We start from the raw sequence: 19,949 nt of genomic DNA, 5'->3' as shown, positions 1-19,949 counted from the left end.
TAGAATACTTCAACGAAGGTGTCATTGAGCAGAGACAATGAAACAGTAAACACTTAAAAACTAGATTTATATATAAAATAAAACTGGGATATCTAAAAAAGTTATTTTTAGGAGACGTACGATAGATACAATTGTTTTTCTCATCAGCTTATTTTCACCTCGGATGTCCTTTAAAAAGCTCTTGCAGTGTGAACCAGAACAGAGAGGAACATAGAGAAAACAACAATCCCATAAAGATCATCATCACATTTTACACCAGTGACATCTTGTGGTTGTTCTACTATACTGCAGTTTCAGGTAATAATGTTGTTAAATCTCTAACAGAGTCCATTACTACAGAGCACCTTGCTATATACAGGTGGGGGCAGTTTTTATGCTCCATCTGGACCACTTGAATATAACTTGTGATAAAGACATTTTTGGGTTATGTCTCTAGATACACCCTACTAGAAATGTAAGATATAATCGTTTGTTTCATGTCATATGCTTATTGCGTGTATTCCCAGCCTCCTTAAGCCTATACATTATGACTATTTTTATCCTGAAAAATATGCAGTTTCAGCTTTATTATTGCACATATAGTCTATTTTAAGCGATCCCCATTTTACATTTCAAATGCAAAAGAGCCTTTGTTCTTGCCAGCATTTTAATTGTGTACACTGTGCAGATAGATGCAGATTGTTCTTTTGTACAAAAAAAAAAGTGGACAGCAAGTAAAATATATCTTATGTGATTTGTTACTTATCGTATAACTCATTCCAGCAGACTGGAAATCACTCACACATTTCTGGTTGCAATGAAACTAGCTACATCTGCTGCATTTTGGCTTCAGAGACCCGGAAGTGCAGCTGTTTCCATTGTCCCTGGTGGGGTCTTCATCTTCCTTCCTGACAGCACAGGGGGGAACTGGGAAATGGCTGTAATTAGATGAAAGTGGAAAAAGAAATCCACCACCTGTATAGGATCTCTGTATGTGTAAAATGTTCACAGTAACAATACAGCTTGTGAAGCTTCTACCAAACCTATGGCACAGATGCTTCAGAAAGGAAAACACAATTATAAGACATATTAAAAGGTTATGGAACATGGAAAAACATATTTAGTTTATTTGTTAGTTCAAAAATATAAGGGCCTCACAAATGCTTGTTTCAGAGATTTCTATTGATCATTTGAATATCCCTGACATCCCTTATATTACATATATATGAACAGAAGGCCACTAGAACAGGGAACTTTCAGGGAGAACGTATACATACAGGGGCGTAACTAGAAGGATGCAGGGGGGGCCAAAGCTGTATGAGGGCCTGAACTACTTCACTCCCTCTGATAGAGGGATCCATCCTTCAGATCCGGTGTTTCTATGGCTACAGTTTCTATGGGTGTGATGATTACGATGTCGACACTTCGACACTTGTTTAATGACCCTTGCAAGATGAACATCTGGGGCCCTATCAAAGTTTTGGTGGTGGGGGGGGGGGGGGGGGGGAGGGGGTTGTGGGTTGATTTGTAGTTAAGCCACTGCATACATAGAAAACAAATTCACAGCTATATAAAAGAAAAGCACAATTTCTTAATATTGCATTGAAAATGACAACACACACACACACCATAATTTACAGAATAAAAGCACTTTTTACTGTTATGACCATACAAAAACATGTGCATTTGCCCAATGAAGGCGCTAAGTAGTCCAGTTAACACTGGGTGCAGTACTTTCCTTTATGTCTGGTGTAGCAGGGATGCAAGGAAAGAAGATGGAAAGTATATTGTAATTAAAACACAACTGAAAACTCAATGCATTTCGTGTAACAAGGTTCATTTCTTCAGGAGTGTGCTCCCAAAGCAAGCAAAAAGGCAATACGGATTATAAACAATTAATAAACTATAAACTGGATAGCATCCTCTATAATAAAACCCTGTGTCCTTGCATCATCCTCTTGTCCCTGTGTCCCTACTTCCATACTTGACAGTTTGCTGTCTGAGAACCTCATTGCATTGTAAGAAATAACAGCTTTTTCCAACTGCCAAGCAAGCAACATCTCCCTGTGTGCATATACTTCAGACAGAGGTGAGGGATGGGTGAGCAGGACGTGTTCAGTGTGTGCGTTGCCGGGGTTTAGCAGCCGTAGCCTAGCGCCCGGTTTTTTTAATGGGCGAGCCTTTTTACTAGTAATCCAATAAGACAAATCCCATCACAGGTTCACAACAGTGCTCCCGGCTATCTTTACAATTTTAGTGAAAGACTAATAATTTTTTTTTCCTTTCATATATTTATCGTTCGGTAAAATCTTTTGCATATAACTTAATGTTGGCCATTTGTAATTAGGTTTACAGGATTTTTGTAAGTTTCTTAAAACTGTGTGGTTTACACTATAGAATATTTTTTAGGATTGTGAAAGGACATGCTCGTACTAAGGATCACACGCACGCACATGTACGCACATGTACGCGCACATGCGCACACACACCATTGATATGTGTAAATTAGACGCACAGGGACTGCGTACAGGATAAACTGACGAACAGGATGCAGGGAGTACTTAGGTGATCTTACAGGAAGGAAACCAATTTGAATGATAATGCTTAATAGTATTCTAAAGAACTGGCAGCATTTGTGTGAGTAGCACAGACCGATAATGTTGCAGACCCTGGAAATCATAATGCTAGACATTGTTTCTGCACAGCTGAGGGTGAGCAAATTGAATAACGTATTCCATCCATCACTGAATGAATTTGAATTTAAAGAGAATGTGTTTTTAGAAATAAAATGCCACAATGCAATATTGGTAACCCTGTCTAGCCACTGCAGAAATAAATGCTTCTGTACTGCAGCATAATCTTAATAATCATCCATAATCTGGTGCCTAGACTGGCCAGTGCCAGGAAGCCTCTGCAGCACAAGAGGTGCTATTTATAGGTGAGGAGGGGAATGGGATGGAAAATACTCCTTATTACAGGATGTTAAATATAAGCTGCTTTTCAATAAATCACCCCAAGATTTAGCATTTTTTTCACATTTAGATTTAGTGTGTTGTTTCTCTCGCCTGGGTTTTCTTTTTTTCCCTCTGGCAGCTCTATCTACACAACCATTCCTCAGATATTGATCACTTGGGACATGATTTACTAAGATCATCTAGGATGGAGAACTTAAGTTATCCTGAAAACCTGGCTTGGATTTAGTATTACAAAAAAATCCACATCTATCAAATTGGACCAAAATTAAAAATACAAGATTTCAGAAATAAAATACATTTTCTAAATTATAATAATAAATAGCAGCCTTTTGTCAGCTGCATGATGACAAATATAAAATATTTTACATTTATTGGAGGAACCCCTCCCTTCCTTTCATATTGCCGGGACAGAATCCGGCAGACTGGTGGAGTAGGAGGTGTCCGGCAAAAGAGGAATTGCTAATGGCTGCCACTTGTATAACCCTAGTTATAAATAGAGAAGGGTGAAAAGCATGCACTGAAATGCTCATAGGCTTGAAGGAGTGTTTATTTATCTTTGTATGTGTCAGAGTGGTGCAACTAAATATTTTGAATTAAAAAATTGTTTGGTTTGGGCCCGCTTTAAGTGAAAAGGGTTTGCCACCTTCACCTGGGTGATATTGTGTAAGAGCTAGGGTTGCTAAAAGTTTAGTAACATAATGGGTATTCATCGCATAAAAAGCAGTTTAAACTTTCTGCATGTTTATCTTAGATAATGTGGACTTTTAAAAAAAAAAAAGTTCTCGCTGCTAGTGTATGTTGGTAAGCAAATTGTTGAAAGGAGAATATAAAATCTCCCGTGTTCTGACATTTGCATAATGCTAGTTATACTAGCAATACACATTTTGTGTTCATAACGCAGGTTGTACTATTTGCATAATGCATGCTGCGTTAATTGCACACATTTGGGTAAAATTGTCTTGTGCTACCTGCGCGCAGCAATTTTACCACAGCTTCATGAATATACTTTATTCTGACATCCTGAAACACTCCTCTTCTAGTCACATGGGCATAAAGGGGAAGAGTGGTTGATCTGTGAGCTGAAGCCACTCCCCCTTGCTGAGTTGTAGCCTGTCATTACTTTAGACTGAGTACTCTTATTTATTTGTCTAGTGTAATCAAGATGTGAATAAATCACAGGATAGCTGGACTTGTATAAAATAAATGCAATGTATAAAATGTTTCATTTTGCTTTAAGAACAAACAGGCGTGCAGTGAAAGAGAATGGCCAGTGGCTAAATCAGTCAGCATAGTGGGATGTCCAGCCCTGGCCTTGAAATGGCCTGACCAGACCATATTATATTAGCATGTACAGTAGTAGGAGTTAGGCCATGTTCACAGTGGTAGATGCATTGCGTTCTCTGTGACAGCAGGAATGCAACGCAATGGATTAGGACAGAGGTGCTGCACGTTATGGTTGTATTTTGTTGGGTACAGTGAAGCATAGAGTTAATGAAAAGTATGCTTCACTTCTACTTGTAACACGTGCATTTAGCAGTAACGCAACGCGTTACCATACCGCTACCTGCTACACCACAAAACACCGGCGCTGCACTGTGAACTTCACATTGGTTGTGGATTGCGGTAAGCCGTGTTACACCGAAACGCACCACTGTGAACAAAGTCTAATGAGTAGAAGGCTGATTTTGGAATTATTGTTATTTTATCTATTTATTTTTTGGGTGGGGGTAGTAGAAAACAGTAGTTGCACTAAAATAATAAGCTAAGCTAACTTTATACTATGAGCAGTATTTTCACTTGGTGCAGTAGAATGTAATTACATGAATGCGTTATGTGTGCTTTTTTTCATATAATTTTCTCTACTTTATGGTAATACTGAAGTTTTTGCCAGTGAGATACCCCACTCTGTGGTTATTAATTAAAAGACACCAGTTGAGTGTGGGAAATCCAAACACAATTTTTTTTTCTATACTCCAGTTTCTTCTTTTCAAAGCTAATGACTAAGCATTGGCATGGCACCACTGCACAGCAACCTGTTCTGCCATCTGCAGACGATTATGGGTGGAAGCATAATGGACATCATCTGCTGCCAACATTCTGACCTTGAGTCCTGTACCTAAAGCATCATAGTTTCAGGTTTTTAATCCCTACAGAAATGATGTGATACACACCTATCAACTTAGAAGGTTACTACTAATTTTCCACAAAGGCAGCTGTTTTAGAAAACTGCAGGAATTCGTTATAATACAACTTATATCTCCGGTATTCTTACATTTAATGCCTCAGATGTGAGTAGGAAAGAATAAAATGGATGTGCTATATGTCTTTTATAAGAGTTCAGCTACCGGGCAAAGCAATTCTACTGAAGTGCACCGAATGGAAATGCATACAAAAAGAGATTTTTCTAAAAAGAAATAATTTTTTTTTCTCACAGCCATTATATTAATTTGGATTATTATGAAATGAAGAAACATTTTCACAATAAGACAGTCCTGTAAAAAAATGAAATGCTGGGAATACACCATGAGATTTTTGGGCAGATAGATGGTTCGATAGATAATTTGCCTACAAGTCCGATCTGATTTTCGTTCTTTTCTGATCGATTTCTCATAAAAGTGAATGGAAATCGTTCAGAAAAATAATCGGAAAATCAATCAGAAAATGGATCGGAAATCGATCGGACAGTGAATCTGCTGAAAAATCTCATTGTGTTTTCCCAGCATAAGGTGTAACTAACATGTAAGTACTTTCCAATTTGCACCTGCATGTACTTTATCTCTTTAATGCGGAAAGTGTTTGTCCTTCAAACATCATTTGTTGACCTCAGGGCCCGCAATAGATTTTAGTTGGTTTAGAAGTCCAACATTTGGTTTACAAACTTGTACCATCTAACAGCAGAAATGTTTTCTAAATAAATCTAAAACAAATCCAGTTAAGCTTTGCCGAAGCACTTCCTGTTTTTAGTGTTATGGCAATAGATCCACTGTGTGCTAAAAATGTGCCACTAAGAATGTGTGCCATTATATTGTCATCAAATCTGAGCCGCAACTGATGCACTGCTATAGCACATTCACTGTAAACCGGGCATGATGCTGGATATTAGCATGCATTAGCAAGCATTTGCAGGTGCAAACTTACTTGGCGAAAATAAATTGATTCTGATTCTGATTAAAGAGACACTGAAGCGAAAACAAATATATGATATAGTGAATTGGTTGTGTACTATGAATAATTACTAGAAGATTAGCAGCAAAGAAAATATTCTCATATTTTTATTTTCAGGTATATAGTGTTTTTTCTAACATTGCATCATTCTATAATATGTGCAGATTACACAACACTCAGCATTCAAAATGATTCTTTCAGAGCAGTCTGTGAACTAATGACCTCTCCTCTGGCAGAGAAAAAGTAATTAGTTCACTTACAGTTGAGATAATAATAATAAAAGTCAGAAGACAGCACTCTCCACGACTTTGAAAGTCGTAGAGCTTATGGCTTTTTTGCATAGAGATAACAACTAGAGTTTCTTAACTCTTCCTGTACTGGAAACAATTAGACTGATATATCTGATCTTAATGTTTTATTTCTTAGCTGTACTACACATACAAATCATAATATCATAATTTTTTTTAAGCTTCAGTGTCTCTTTAAGAAATATCAGAAATCGGTGAATGTGTGAATGAGTTTCAGGATTGTCAGTGGATGGAATGAGTGATCACACCTTGCAGGAAAGCAGTGGCATAACTACGAGGTAGCATACCCTCGCAATCGCGAGGGGACCTGGTGTGGAGGAGGTGCTGGGCCTGTTCTTTCCTCTTCTGCCAGGGCCCCACTCCTATGCTTTCTCGGGTGTGTCCATTCAGACAGTAAAGGGTCTTACCTCTTTCACCACTACGTTTTTCTTGCTCTCCCGCTGCAGCCACTAGGTGTCCTCTAGTTTCTACCTTCTAAAAGGCAGAAACCAAAGGACAACTAGTGGCTGCTGTGGGAGCGCCAGTGAAACCTGATGGTGGAAGACGAAAGCCCCATAGGGGATAATGGAGGGGGGGGGGGACGGACGAAACTGTTTGAGAAAAAATAATTTCAAGCCCTCTACACTGCTTGGCATGGGAAGCGGGTTCTGACTGTAGGAGGAGGGAGGGGGGCTCTTGAGACGTAGTTATTCCACTGTAGGGAAGGTATATAAGGCAAGGCATCACAGCAATGGGTTGGCATAAATGAGAGTTGTATATTTTTATGGTTGTAATGTAAAGATGGCCATTGGGACATCATTGTCAAGTGACTGATTAGTTATTCATGTATGCATTGTCTGTGGTTATAAATAGTTTTTATGATTTTTGCTGCTAAGCTGCTTTAAATGTCATTTGCTTTATGTAAACAATGTAAAAACTGACTTCTGTTTATTTCTGTTTTACAGTCTGCTCCCAGTTTTCAAGAGGAGTCTTTGCTATTTTTGGATTTTATGATAAGAAGTCTGTAAATACTATCACATCATTTTGCGGAACACTTCATGTCTCCTTCATAACCCCAAGCTTTCCAACAGATGGTACACATCCATTTGTTATTCAAATGAGGCCGGACCTCAAAGGAGCACTTCTTAGTTTGATTGAATACTATCAATGGGATAAATTTGCATATCTTTATGACAGCGATCGAGGTAAGTTCCAATCTGTTTTACTTACAAAATTAATTTCAGGAACCATTTAAAGCAAATGGCTACCACAGTAAACTCCAGTTATCAATAAAGTCTGGAGCAGTTTTATGAAGTTCCATGATTCATGAACCACTTAAGAGCAAATCGCTAATGTCATAGACGACCTACATCCACATCTTCTACTGTAAAAATCATTGCCTATCATGCAGGCCTGTGCCTATCAGCATAACACTATGTACAACAGATCAGCCCAAGAATAAACATTAAAGCTAATCAGTGTAAAGGTGCCCATACATCAGTCGATATATGGGCAAATCGACCATAAGACAGATCTCTCTCTGATCGAATTAGATCAGAGAGGGATCTGTTACCTGCCCATATGCTGCAGATTTGTTTCTGCTAGATTTCACATGAAATCAAACAAAAATCGTCCCATCACTGTTGTGTCCTTGTCACCTCAATAGCTTATACCAGGCGAGCATGTAACATAGTGCCACGTGGTACCGGTTATTGTGGTGATGGCGGTGACAGGTGAGGAGGACAGAAATTGCCCTGGCAGACAGGTGAGATTTTAAAACACAGAACACATGCAAGGGGGACATTTTACACATGGAGGGACACCGGCCGGGGGGTCCATTGGGTACTTTGGTCATCTCGATATCAAACACTATCACTACCACACACCAAATTAAGCAACTGAGATTTTCGAGCATCTCCGATCAATTCATTGAACTAATTTTGGTCAAAAAATTGATCGGGCAGACATTTTGTGGCACTGATTTTCCTCTGGTTTGATGAACAAAGTGCTGCCTGCACACTGCAATCTTACCACTGTTCGGGGAATCAGGGTCCTCTTAGTTATTATTGAATACCATTTCAAAAAAAGTAGAAAATATTTCAAAATGATGTCATTTTTTATTCTCTATAGCTGAAGAACATCTGGCATATGGCTGCAGTGGTCCATGGACCATAATCTGAGAACTAGTAGTCTAGACCTTTTGTTTAATCAGATCTACCTTTTTTGAAGTTTGTCACAGACTAATGCTACGTACACACATGCGACAACGATCGTTCGTTAAGAACGACGAACGAACTTTTAATTGATGAAAGAACGACCTAAGTAAAGATAGTTTTAAAATGTGTGTAACGATCTGATCGTTAGAACGAACGTTACATCACAGAAAGCAACTATTGCGCCTGCGCATAAAAATGAGAAGTTCCATGGAGAAATAGTGAAATGCGCATGTCAAGCCTAGTACGAACGATCGTTTCCAACGATGTACTACTTTTGCAAACGATCGTCGTTGGTTAAAATCCGCCGAGACAGAACTTTCTTTTGTAGCGATTTGGCTCGTTCGTCGTTTGCCTTAATAGTCGGTGGTTCGTTTTTTGTAACGATCGTCGTTGGTAAAGATCGGGGAACGATCGTTACAAACGACTATAGTCGCATGTGTGTACGCACCTTAAGAGTATACAAACACGTTGTGTCGGTATGGTAGAGGGGGAAAAGCTTCACATGCCCGAGCGACTACCAGTGGGCAGGGGTAAGAAAGGGAACAATGCGCTTGGTCTAAATGATCTGTCACTCGGTATCTCTTGACAATGCATCGGGGTGGCAGCTATGGCTCGACTGTCTGCCTTGGCTGAGAACTCTCTACCATGTGTATGAGGCTTTAGAATAGTGCTTGGATTGTGCACATACTGTACAATATGACAGAATTTTTCCCTCAGAAGATCTCTGTGTACCTCTTTTCTTGCAAATACTGTGCCTGTGCAGTGCACATTCTATCGTGACACCACTGTAATCATAAGAAATCAATAGATAGCTGGTAGATTCTCGTCAGGCCTATAGTATTTCTCTAATGAGTGAATATCTGAAAGTACCACATTTTTTGGACTATAAGACGCTCCTGACCATAAGACACACCTAGGTTTAGAGGATAATAACCAGGGGGAAAAATATATAGTAAACCTGCTGCATCCATGGTGAAGGGGCATCTTGTGGATTTGTCTTTGTACCTTATGCTTTCTTGCACCTCTTATGTCTCCCTGTGTCCTCCTCTGTCCTCCTTGTGTCCTCCTCTATGCCCCTTTGTGTCCCCTTGTGTCCTCCTCTATGTCCCTTTGAGTCCCCCTGTGTCCTCCTCTGTCCCCCTGTGTCCCCCATGTGTCTGCCTCTGTCCTCCTTGTGTCCACCTCTATGCCCCTATGTGTCCCCCTCTATGCACCTTTGTGTCTCCCTTGTGTCCTCCTTTATGCCCCTTTGTGTCCTCCTCTATGCCCCTCTGTGTTCTCCTCTATGCTCCCTTGTGTCCCCCTGTTTCCTCCTCTATGCCGCTTATGTCCCCTTGTGTCCTCCTCTGTCCCCCTTGTATCCTCCATGTGTCCGCCTTTGTCCTCCTTGTGTCCTCCTCTATGCCCCTTTGTGTCCCACTGTGTCTTCTGTTTGTACCCCTGTGACCTCTTCTGCATGGGTACAGTTTAGGGAGTCCCAGGTTCGTATTGGCAGGCGTACACAAGTCAGGAACTCCCTGCATTTGGACTATAAGATGCAGTGACTTCCCCCCCCCCCCCCCCCCCATTTTTGAGTCTTATAGTCCAAAAAATACAGTGGTTATAAATATTGCAAAAAAAAAGAAAATTAGATGACAGTTATCTGATGCCTGTAAGCATATTCAAGACAATTTAAAGCAAACCTGAACTGAAAATAAACTGATGATATAAACCATTGTAGCTATTGTCCTACTCTTAAATATTAGTTTGTTGGTGGTATTTTTTTTAGAATTCCACAGTATAATTTTGTGCTGAAAAGCTAAAAAAGTAGTTTGATGTTTTTATTGTCTCCACTGAATTATGGTGTCTGTTAGCATTCCATTGCTACAATCTATGAACTATTGACCTTTTTATCTATTCCCTACACTCAAAAGTTGTTCTCTGCCAGGCAAAAGTTTTGTGGTTCGTAATTAGTTTTGAATTAAAGTTTACTTTGTGGTCTGAGAAAATCCCAGTAGAGAGAAACTGTATTTACCATACGTGAATTCTTAACCCCTTATGCAGGAATGACACTGTACATACACATGTTTATCTCATCATGTCATGCATGTGTCAGTTTAGGTACCCTTTAACAGTGTCACTATACCACAAAGCTCAATAAAAAATTATCCATATCACCCTTCCCTCCACATACAGACACTTATTTCTATGTCTCCATGCCCTGTCATGTACAGTAAAGCAATTTTTTTTCTTTCTTTTGTGAATCAAGACTGAAAAACCAAATCTAAATCCTTTAGATACAGGGGTCCTATAACTTCAGTTCTTTAATATCAGCTTTTGTGAAAGCCATTGTAAAATGACAATATTGCAAATCCTCACAGATCAAACACATTCTACCCATAACATAACAAATGTTTCCTTACCTACAAATCAACTATTTGAGATGCACAAAAGGTGTTAAAAGTATTCATGCTACTACAGTACAGTATTATACTGCAAGGATAGCCAGCCAGAACTGAAAAATATGTTTGTCACTTTGCAAATGCTTTTTCTAAAGGAAGCTGAAAATCGTAGTACTGAAACGAAAGCAATCAATCATCAGTGAATATATTAATTTACTAAAGGTCATAATGTAAAAGAAAATCTCCTGTTTTTCATGCATATATTTACTGCTAGCTGCAAGTCTATTCACATGCAGTCAAGATATTAAAATGGAAATGCCTCATGTAAAAAATAAAGGTTCCAAGAGGTTGACTTCAGTAGAAACATAGATGGAATGGACTAAGAATATAGAAGAGCATTGATCTTTTATTTCTTACGCTACAAAACCGAGTACCGCCATATGTGATAGGAATACAAGCCTAAATAATATAAACTAAAGCAGCTGTTCTGTATCATTGGTCTATCTAGAATACTTGTTGCTGATGTGCTGTATCAAAATTATTTTTTTAATACTAAAGATAAATAGGTATGGCTATATGCCACCATAGCTGTTCCACCAGGATGGTAACAGATATGAAACCGAAATTTGCTTTTGTGTCCCAGGTGCAAAAGAGATCATAGGGACCTAAATGCATATGTTATGGAACTGTCCAAGGTATTGGATGGGAATTTTAGAGGTACTAGATAAATTATACCAGACAGTAACTCCTAGTGTGTGTGTTGGAGGCATTAGATGACGGAAGTGTATCTGAACATGTTAAAATTGCTGTTATCCACTCTCTGTTCAATGCAAGAAAACTTATCCTACAGTTATGGAAAGCTGGCAATCCTCTTCCTGTAACTATGTGGATTAAACAAATAAGTGACTCCCTAATGCTAGAAAAGGTAATTTATGCTCATAGGTTGTTCACCTGCTAAGTGTTAAAAAAAATATGGGGTGACTGGCTTTTGGCGCATGACTATGTTGATCTGATTTAATTAAAGACCACATGCTATGTGTATTACGTGCCTATTATTTTTTCCTCTACTTTATTTCTGTTCTGGGTTGTGTATTGTTTGAACTGCTGTGCAAATTTTTTTATGTGGTATTAATATGTGGTAAAAATATTTTCTGTATCCCATACCTGTTTATTTGGGGAGATCGGGAAGGGTGGAGGTGGAATCTGCTCAATGAGATTGAATACATATTTGTGTGAACTGGTGGTAATCATTTGATAAGCAGACTATTTAACAGATGTGATGGATTGCGGAGAAACCGCCGCGCGTTCTGACAGTGAGGCGGCGGTGTCCGCGTACAGAGCGGCGGTTTCCCCGCAGCAACATGCGTCTGGTTTGTCTGGACCTAGTAGTGCACACAGATGGAGAGCTACGCATGCGCGCACCGCAAGACAGGCTCTTTATGCCAATAGGAGAAGGGACAGCTGATCGAGGCGGTAAGCTGATCCCAGCTCAGCAGGTGATTGGTTGATGGGAGCTGGGCGGCGCTGTGGAGCGCTTTGCTATATATATCTCTTGCTGTTCAGTTGCTGGTTGTCTGCCGTTGCGAATACCTATGTGTTAGCACTCAGACCTTAGTCAGATCCTTCAGTGTGGTGGAACCAGGTGGACCTGGGAATCCACACTTAGCCAGTTCACTGTATTATTATCTGTGTTATTGTCTAGCATAGTTCCAGGGTGTAGAGACCACGGACCTCACACTCCAGACTAGGAATACTGTATATCATCTGTGTTATTCCTTAGACCAGTTCCTGGGTGTGGGACCACGGACCTCACACTCTAGACTAGGCATTATTTGATATCTGTTTATGAATTGTAGCTCTCCTGACTTCTCTTCTGCTTTCTGATTCGGTACCTTCGCACATCTGATCTACTGTTGCCGACACTGCCTGTCCCTGGTTACCGAATCAGTCTCCTGTCTCTGTACTTTATCTGCCTGTGTGTTGCTGACCCGGCCTACCCGACCATTCTGGCTGTCACCCACCCCTTGGGTGCTCAGTCCTCCTGCAGGGGTCCCCTGCTCCTCAGAGGGGGCCTTGCTGCAAAACCAGTCAGGGACTCCCCCTCCTGGAGCCCTTGACTGCAGTAGAGTCCTTCTCTACTTATTGGACCATCTGCTACCCCGGTGGTCCAATTCCTACTGTTACACCAAACACTTACACGCTTCAGGTGTCTAGAGGTTAGTTATACTTGGATTATTGGCGATTCTGCAGATCCTCAATAATCAGGTATATCTGTATTCTTGGGGATACTCAGGGGCGTCTCACCCACCAGGCAAGTATAGGCGGTTGCATGGGGCGCCATGAGGTGGTGAGGCGCCATGAGGTGGTGAGGAGCATTCCCCCGTCGCTGCTACTGTGACCATGTTTTTTTTTTTATATATTATATTACCTCCCGACTCAGTCCCCGGTGCTCGGCACGCTACCATGTGCTCAGCAGTGCCTCCACCTCCACTTCTCCCCAGCCAATAGAGCAATCAATACTGCTCTTCTCTGCCAGGCTCCTTCTTTAAAGCCGTGCCCCTTCTTCTCAGTAGCCACACAGGTAAAGTGTTTACCTCGTGTGGCCCAGCCTTTAACTCCGCCCCACGCCAGTCAAACCAGGAGCCAGCGGCCAGCCAGCTTATGCCCCCGACAGTCTGACCCCCCACCTGTGTCACTGGCTGCACACAGACACTGGAGCGAGACAGCCAGGGGACAGATGCAGTCACAGAGAGAAGAATGTGATGTGTCCGTGTTGGAGCCCCGCCCCCGCACAAGATAGCAACACAGCCTGGGAGAAGGGAAGTTTCTGCTCCAGAGTAGTGATGGGAATTCCGGCTCTTTTCAGAGAATCGACTCTTCTGAATCGGCTCCCATTAAAGAGCCGGCTCTTACGGCTCTGAATCGGCTCTTCATTAAATATCACTAAACACCACTCAGAATCGGAGTAAAAGCCCCGCCCCCGTCTCCATGACAATTCCAGACTGCTTCTCTGACTGGAGCAATCTCTCCTGCTACTGCTCTGCTCCGCCCCATACACTCCTACAAGCTGCAAGAGGAGAACTACATCTCCCAACATGCCCCAGCGCCCTTTATTGCAGAGCAAAGCAGAGCTCTGTGGGGCGGCTGAGGCATCGGCTCTTTCAAAACTGAGAACCGGCTCTTGTCGTTCGCAGTTCGCGAACGACCCATCACTACTCTAGAGATGATAAGCTGCATGCACAGGCAGAAGAGAAGGTATGCAGGCAGGCTGCTAAGAACACTTCCTGTCCTGTGTGCAGACTCCCAGTACTGTTATAACTGCTAGAATGTGCCCTGCTCTTTTGATACTAGAGTTTTCTTTGAAAGCTGGTTAGGCTGTAGGCTGGTAAAGCTGCAAACCTGTGCTTTAGTGCTGTGCTGTCTCTCCCTCTCCCCTCTCTGTTCCTCTGCCCCCTCTTCCATCTTATGCTGTCTCTACCCCTCTCTGTTCCTCTGCACTCTCTTCCATCTTATGCTGTCTCTCCCTCTCCCCTCTGTTTCTCTGCACCCTCTTCCATCTTATACTGTCTATCCCTCCCCCTCTCTGTTTCTCTACCCCCCTCTTACATCTTATGCTGCCTCTCCCTCTCTACTCTTTCCCTCTGCTCGGATTACGTGTATTTTCTGGTGAAACGCTTCCACATTACGATTATTTTCTGACAACGCTGCCCCATTACGATTATTTTCTGGTGAAACGCTGCTGCCCTACGATTAATTTCTGGTGAAATGCTGCTGCAATAAGTGTATTTTCTGGTGAAACGCTGCCACCTTACGAATATTTTCCGGTGAACTGCTGCTGCAATAAGTGTATTTTCTGGTGAAACACTGCCACATTACGATTATTTTCTGGTGAATTACGATTCTGAATTACGATAATTACTATTATTTTCTGATGAAACACTGCCACATTATGATTATTTTCTGGTGAAACGATGCTGCATTATGATTATTTTCCTGGGGGGGGGAGGGGCTTGGGGGGGGGCGCCACAGGTTTTCTCGCCTGGAGTGACAAAATGACTAGAGGCACCCCTGGGGATACTGCAGATCGCCATGAATCAGATTCTCTCTTGTTGCTGACACCTATCGTTACAACGGATGGATTAGTTATTGGCAAATATTCACTGGCTGCAGAGGCCAGTCTGCTGTGATTCAGGCTAATTAATATGCTTAGTAGTAACCTTGCAGAGATGGGTCCCCAGTTCACATCTGGGCTGGAACACTACCTGCATGGAGTTTGTATGTCCATCTGGTGTCTGTGTGGGTTTCCTCTGGGCACTCAAGTTTTATCCCACATCCCCCAAACATACAAATATGTTATTTTGCTTCCTCCCAAAATTTTTCTAAAGATATGTACACATATTAGGTGAAACTGTCGTTAAAGGTTGCTTTGCCTCGACAATCTTTTGCCTATCTAGTGTGTGTACAGCGTACGCCCAATGACATTCAAGCATATTGAATCCTTAATAAGCCCTGAGCATGACCAATCGCCAATTTTCACTCCTTCAGTCTACCCCAACTTGCACTGATAGTTGTCCTTCTGCTAGCAATGAGTATGTACAGCATGGGCCACCAATTTGTTGCACAAGGGATTAGATTAAGACTATTACAGAAATATGACTATAGTGGGTATATATATATATATATATATACATATATACTGTATATGTATATATATATATATATATATATATATATATATATATATATATATATATATATATATATATGTATATATTTATATACTGTAAATATATATAAATATATATATATTTATATACTGTAAATATATATAAATATATATATATTTATATATATATATATATGTATACCGTGTATACTCGCATATAAGCCGACCCGCATATAAGCCGACCCCCCCAACTTTTCCCTGAAAAACAAGGGAAAAATGATTGACCCCCATATACGCCGGGGATAGGAAATGCTGGATTGGGTAGGTAGTGCCTCAGTATAGCTAGTTTAGTGCCCAGTTTAGCTAGTATAGTGCCCAGTTTAGCAAGTATAGTACCCCAGTATGGCTAGTATAGTGCCCCAGTATGGCTAGTATAGTGCCCAGTTTAGCCAGTATAGTGCCCAGTATAGGTAGGTAGTGTCCAGTATAGCTAGTAAAGTGCCCAGTTTAGCTAGTATAGTTCCCAGTATAGCTAGTATAGTGCCCAGTATAGCCAGTATAGTGCCCAGTATAGCTAGTAAAGTGCCCAGTTTAGCTAGTATAGTGCCCAGTATAGTGCCCAGTATAGGTAGGTAGTGTCCAGTATAGCTAGTATAGTGCCCAGTATAGCTAGTAAAGTGCCCAGCATAGCTAGTAAAGTGCCCAGTTTAGCTAGTATAGTGCCCAGTATAGCTAGTAAAATGCCCAGTATAGCTAGTATAGTGCCCAGTATAGGTAGGTAGTGCCCCAGTATAGCGCTCCCCACTCCCCCGCGCCGCCGGTAAGTGTATCACAGCAGCGCGCTCGGCCGGCACTGCTGCTGTGACGATGCAGGGGGCAGGAAAGAGCGCGGCTCCCTGTAGCGGAGATCTGTATTGCCGTTACCAGGGGAACCGCTCTTTCCTGCCCCCTGCATCGTCACAGCAGCAGAGCCAGGCGCGCTGCTGTGATACACTTACCGGTATATGCAACATGAGAAGGGGAATGCAGATTAGAGGAAGCCGCTGCCTAAGCAGGTAATAGTAGCGGCAGCTGTGGGGGGAGCAGGGAGGGGGTAGCGCTATACTGGGGCACTACCTACCTACCGCGGGGGGGAGCGGGAAAGGGGGAGCGGGGCGCGGACCACCAGACCACCAGGAAAGATTTGCATACAAGCCGACCCCCCAACTTTTGACCCCCTTTTTGGGGGTCAAAAATTCGTCTTGTATGCGAGTATATATGGTATATATATATATATATATATATATATATATATATATATATATATATATATATATACACACGCACACACGCACACTTTTTTTCTGAGAATTCTCCTAGGAGATAATTTTTCACCGTCATTTAAAAATAACTTTTCAGCACTTTGCAAATAAATAAAAGATTAAAAAAAGTAGGTGAAAAAGTACTATCAACATTATTTTGAGTACTTTTTTGCTTGCTGGTGATTTAAAAAATATTTTATTGATGATATCACCTAGGAGAAAACTCAGGAGACAAAATGAATTGCATATGGTCCCAGGTGTCATTTGCACTATAGTTACGTTATTTGAATATTTATTATTTTATTTTATACTTTTGCCTAAGGAAGAGTTAGAGTAAAGAAAACAATCAACAATCCCTTAGCTTGGTTAGTTTCCGATCTAGAAGTGTAGATGATAGACATGGCAGATGACTCGGGGGGGGGGGGGGGGGGGAGAGAAAGCGAGGGAAAAGAAGGAAAGAAAGAGAGGGAAAGAAAGAGAGGGAAAGAAAGAATCACTACCTATTCAACTCTCAAAACCCACCTCTTCAAGATGGCCTACCCAGCTCTACTGCCCAGGTGGATTAGGCATAATTGAGGCTACACAGCCTAGGATAGGGGGACACTTATGGTGAAAACTTTAAGACCTCTTTAATAAGAGGCCTTCCAGATAACCTCACCCCTAAGGGTTGGGAATGTGTGTTGAGGTACATCAGTATCCCTTACCCATTCCTGCTAAACGTAGAAAACAATAAAAATACAAAACACATACAGAAAAATACTTACTGTGCTGTTCTGTGAGCTAAGTCTATTAAGTTGTTTTAAATATTGTAATCCTCTGGGGTCTCTCTAAAATCTTGATTGAAGAGCCCCCATTGTCCTGTGTGCGCTCTAAACTAATGCCACAAAAATGAGGGAGTCCAAGTATAGCATCTTCAAATCTGCCATCAGGGCTCCACCACCACCACTGGTTCATGCATCTTCATGAAGGTGATCCTTATTAGTCAGATTAGTGGATCAGAAGCTTCGGCAGACAATTTCAATATTCTTTCTGTTCCCTTCTACCAGCTTCAATACACAGCCTCAGGGAACCCCAGCAAAAGCATCTCTGAACCTCCTGCCATGGTTTTCCATTGGTCTATTAAATTCACCAGTTAACATCCTGAGTTACTTTATTTTTTATGTTGCAGGTGCTTTAAAAAAAAAATAACATTGGCTTTTTCAAAATGCAGAGTTATAACACAGTGTATTAACCCGTTGTTTGCTGGTGATCACTGCAGCCATTGCCTGAGGTATATCAGTCCGTAGCAGTGATTAGCAAATGGATAGGTTAGGCTTGATTTCAGAGGCATAACTAGAATGTATTGGGCTCCCTTGCATGGGGTCTCCTGGGTCTATAGGCCCCTCAAGTCCCTCTCCCCCCACAAATGCAGCCAGGCGTAGCTAGAGATTTTGGGGCCCCATAGCAAAACTTTCATGGGGCCATCAGATGCAGGCACCTTTGAGCAATGCCACCTGCCCTATGGGATGTGAGTTAATTGGGCAATTTACATTCTCATGCTATCTTCACTGCATATAGTCCATGGGCACAGATACAAAGTGAGAGGGAGGTGCTATGGCTATTGCTACGCCCCTAAGCCAGCTTATGAAGAAAAACACATACACACGATACAAACCAATTTCCCTCCTGCCATGCACAATAGTAGAGGGAGCAGTGTAATATTTCAGTGTTCTCCTTAGAATTTTTTTCCAGCCAGATGGCAATAAAAAGTGGCTGGGTGGGGCGCGACAGGGGAACAAGTCTGTTTAACTCTAATTACAGCATAGGAGTAGGATGAGGAGACGAACCAATGACAGCCGGGTGCTCACCAAAATTAGCTGGGTGGAGCACCTGGCAAAAAGAGCCTGGGGAGAACACTGATATTTACCTGCTGCAGTGCTGCAGGTCTCTTCCATGCATCACCTGCGCTGACTCTGCTGCCATTCTCTGGCTCTTGATCATGTGACTTGCATCAGTCATGTGATCGGGAGTCAGCAGATGGCAGTAGAGAGTGTACGTCTGTAAAGCATGGAGGAGACTCGCAGAGCTGGAGCAGGTAAATATTATTCCTCTTCCTGTGCTACTCTGCAGGTGGGTGGGAAGAAGGAGACGGAGTGGACCACCACCTCCACCCTCCCCCGAGGGCTGTTGTTATGCCCCTGGTTGATTTCACTTCGTGGGTCCACGCAGGGTCACCCCAAAGCACATGAGATTCTTTTTTTAAGATTGTAATGGATTGTCACTTATCCCTGATTTGATACTTACTGAGAAGTGAGTAAGGATGAGTGATGTGTCATGTGTTTGCACAAATGGCGTAGTTACATGCCAGCATTTTGGCAGCACTAAATAACAGAGCTCGATCAGTAATTCCGGGATGTTGTATTATTAATATACTTACACTTAACTCTATGTACACTAACACTTTAATGCTACATCTGTTTTCAGTATTATTTCTGAATCTGTTTACTCTTAGTCGTAGCATTTAGGCTTCCCTATAATGTAAAGCACTGTTGCTTCTATGATTATTGGAAAACAATCATTTATGTCTCCCCTGTCCCTGACCTGGGAACAACACTGTAGAGGGGAGTGGTGCAAACGGCAGCGATCCATAGAGTGGCCATTAGTGAGAATAGTAAAGCAGTAAGATTGAATTAATAAGACTGTCTCAATGAGTTGTGAAAAACTGTGACCTAGGGCAGGCTGAAATTTCATCAAGATTATGCATCTATTCCCTTCTACTGGGCAGCATAGCCTTTGGGGATCGCTTTATATGTATTCACAGTAATGCTGTAAAAATCTCTCCTGGATTTTACTGCACTCCTGGGGACAGTGAAGGTCATGAAATTGACATGCTTTCCCCTGCTTAATATGGAAAGCACCTGCTAACCGCTACAGGCAAGATATTTGTTAGTATTCCATGTTGCACTATACCACAACTGCAGCATGAGCAGCAGGTGAAAC

At 41.6% G+C, this 19,949-nt stretch overlaps 1 protein-coding gene across 5 annotated transcripts in view; it reads left to right on the top strand.

Annotated features, from left to right (window-relative positions):
- Positions 1–19,949, top strand: part of GRIA2 (glutamate ionotropic receptor AMPA type subunit 2) — a 217,320-nt gene that overhangs the window by 69,836 nt on the left and 127,535 nt on the right. For all 5 annotated transcript variants that reach the window (XM_068278876.1, XM_068278874.1, XM_068278875.1 and 2 more), the window contains exon 3: positions 7,372–7,611. In XM_068278876.1, the coding sequence (XP_068134977.1) occupies positions 7,372–7,611 (240 nt within the window). The remainder of the gene's footprint in view (positions 1–7,371; positions 7,612–19,949) is intronic.

The sequence above is a fragment of the Hyperolius riggenbachi genome, chromosome 1 (assembly GCF_040937935.1).
Source record: "Hyperolius riggenbachi isolate aHypRig1 chromosome 1, aHypRig1.pri, whole genome shotgun sequence".
Lineage (NCBI taxonomy): Eukaryota > Metazoa > Chordata > Amphibia > Anura > Hyperoliidae > Hyperolius > Hyperolius riggenbachi.
The sequence above is the reverse complement of the archived record's forward strand: the minus strand, read 5'-3'. Positions and strand labels throughout refer to the sequence as shown.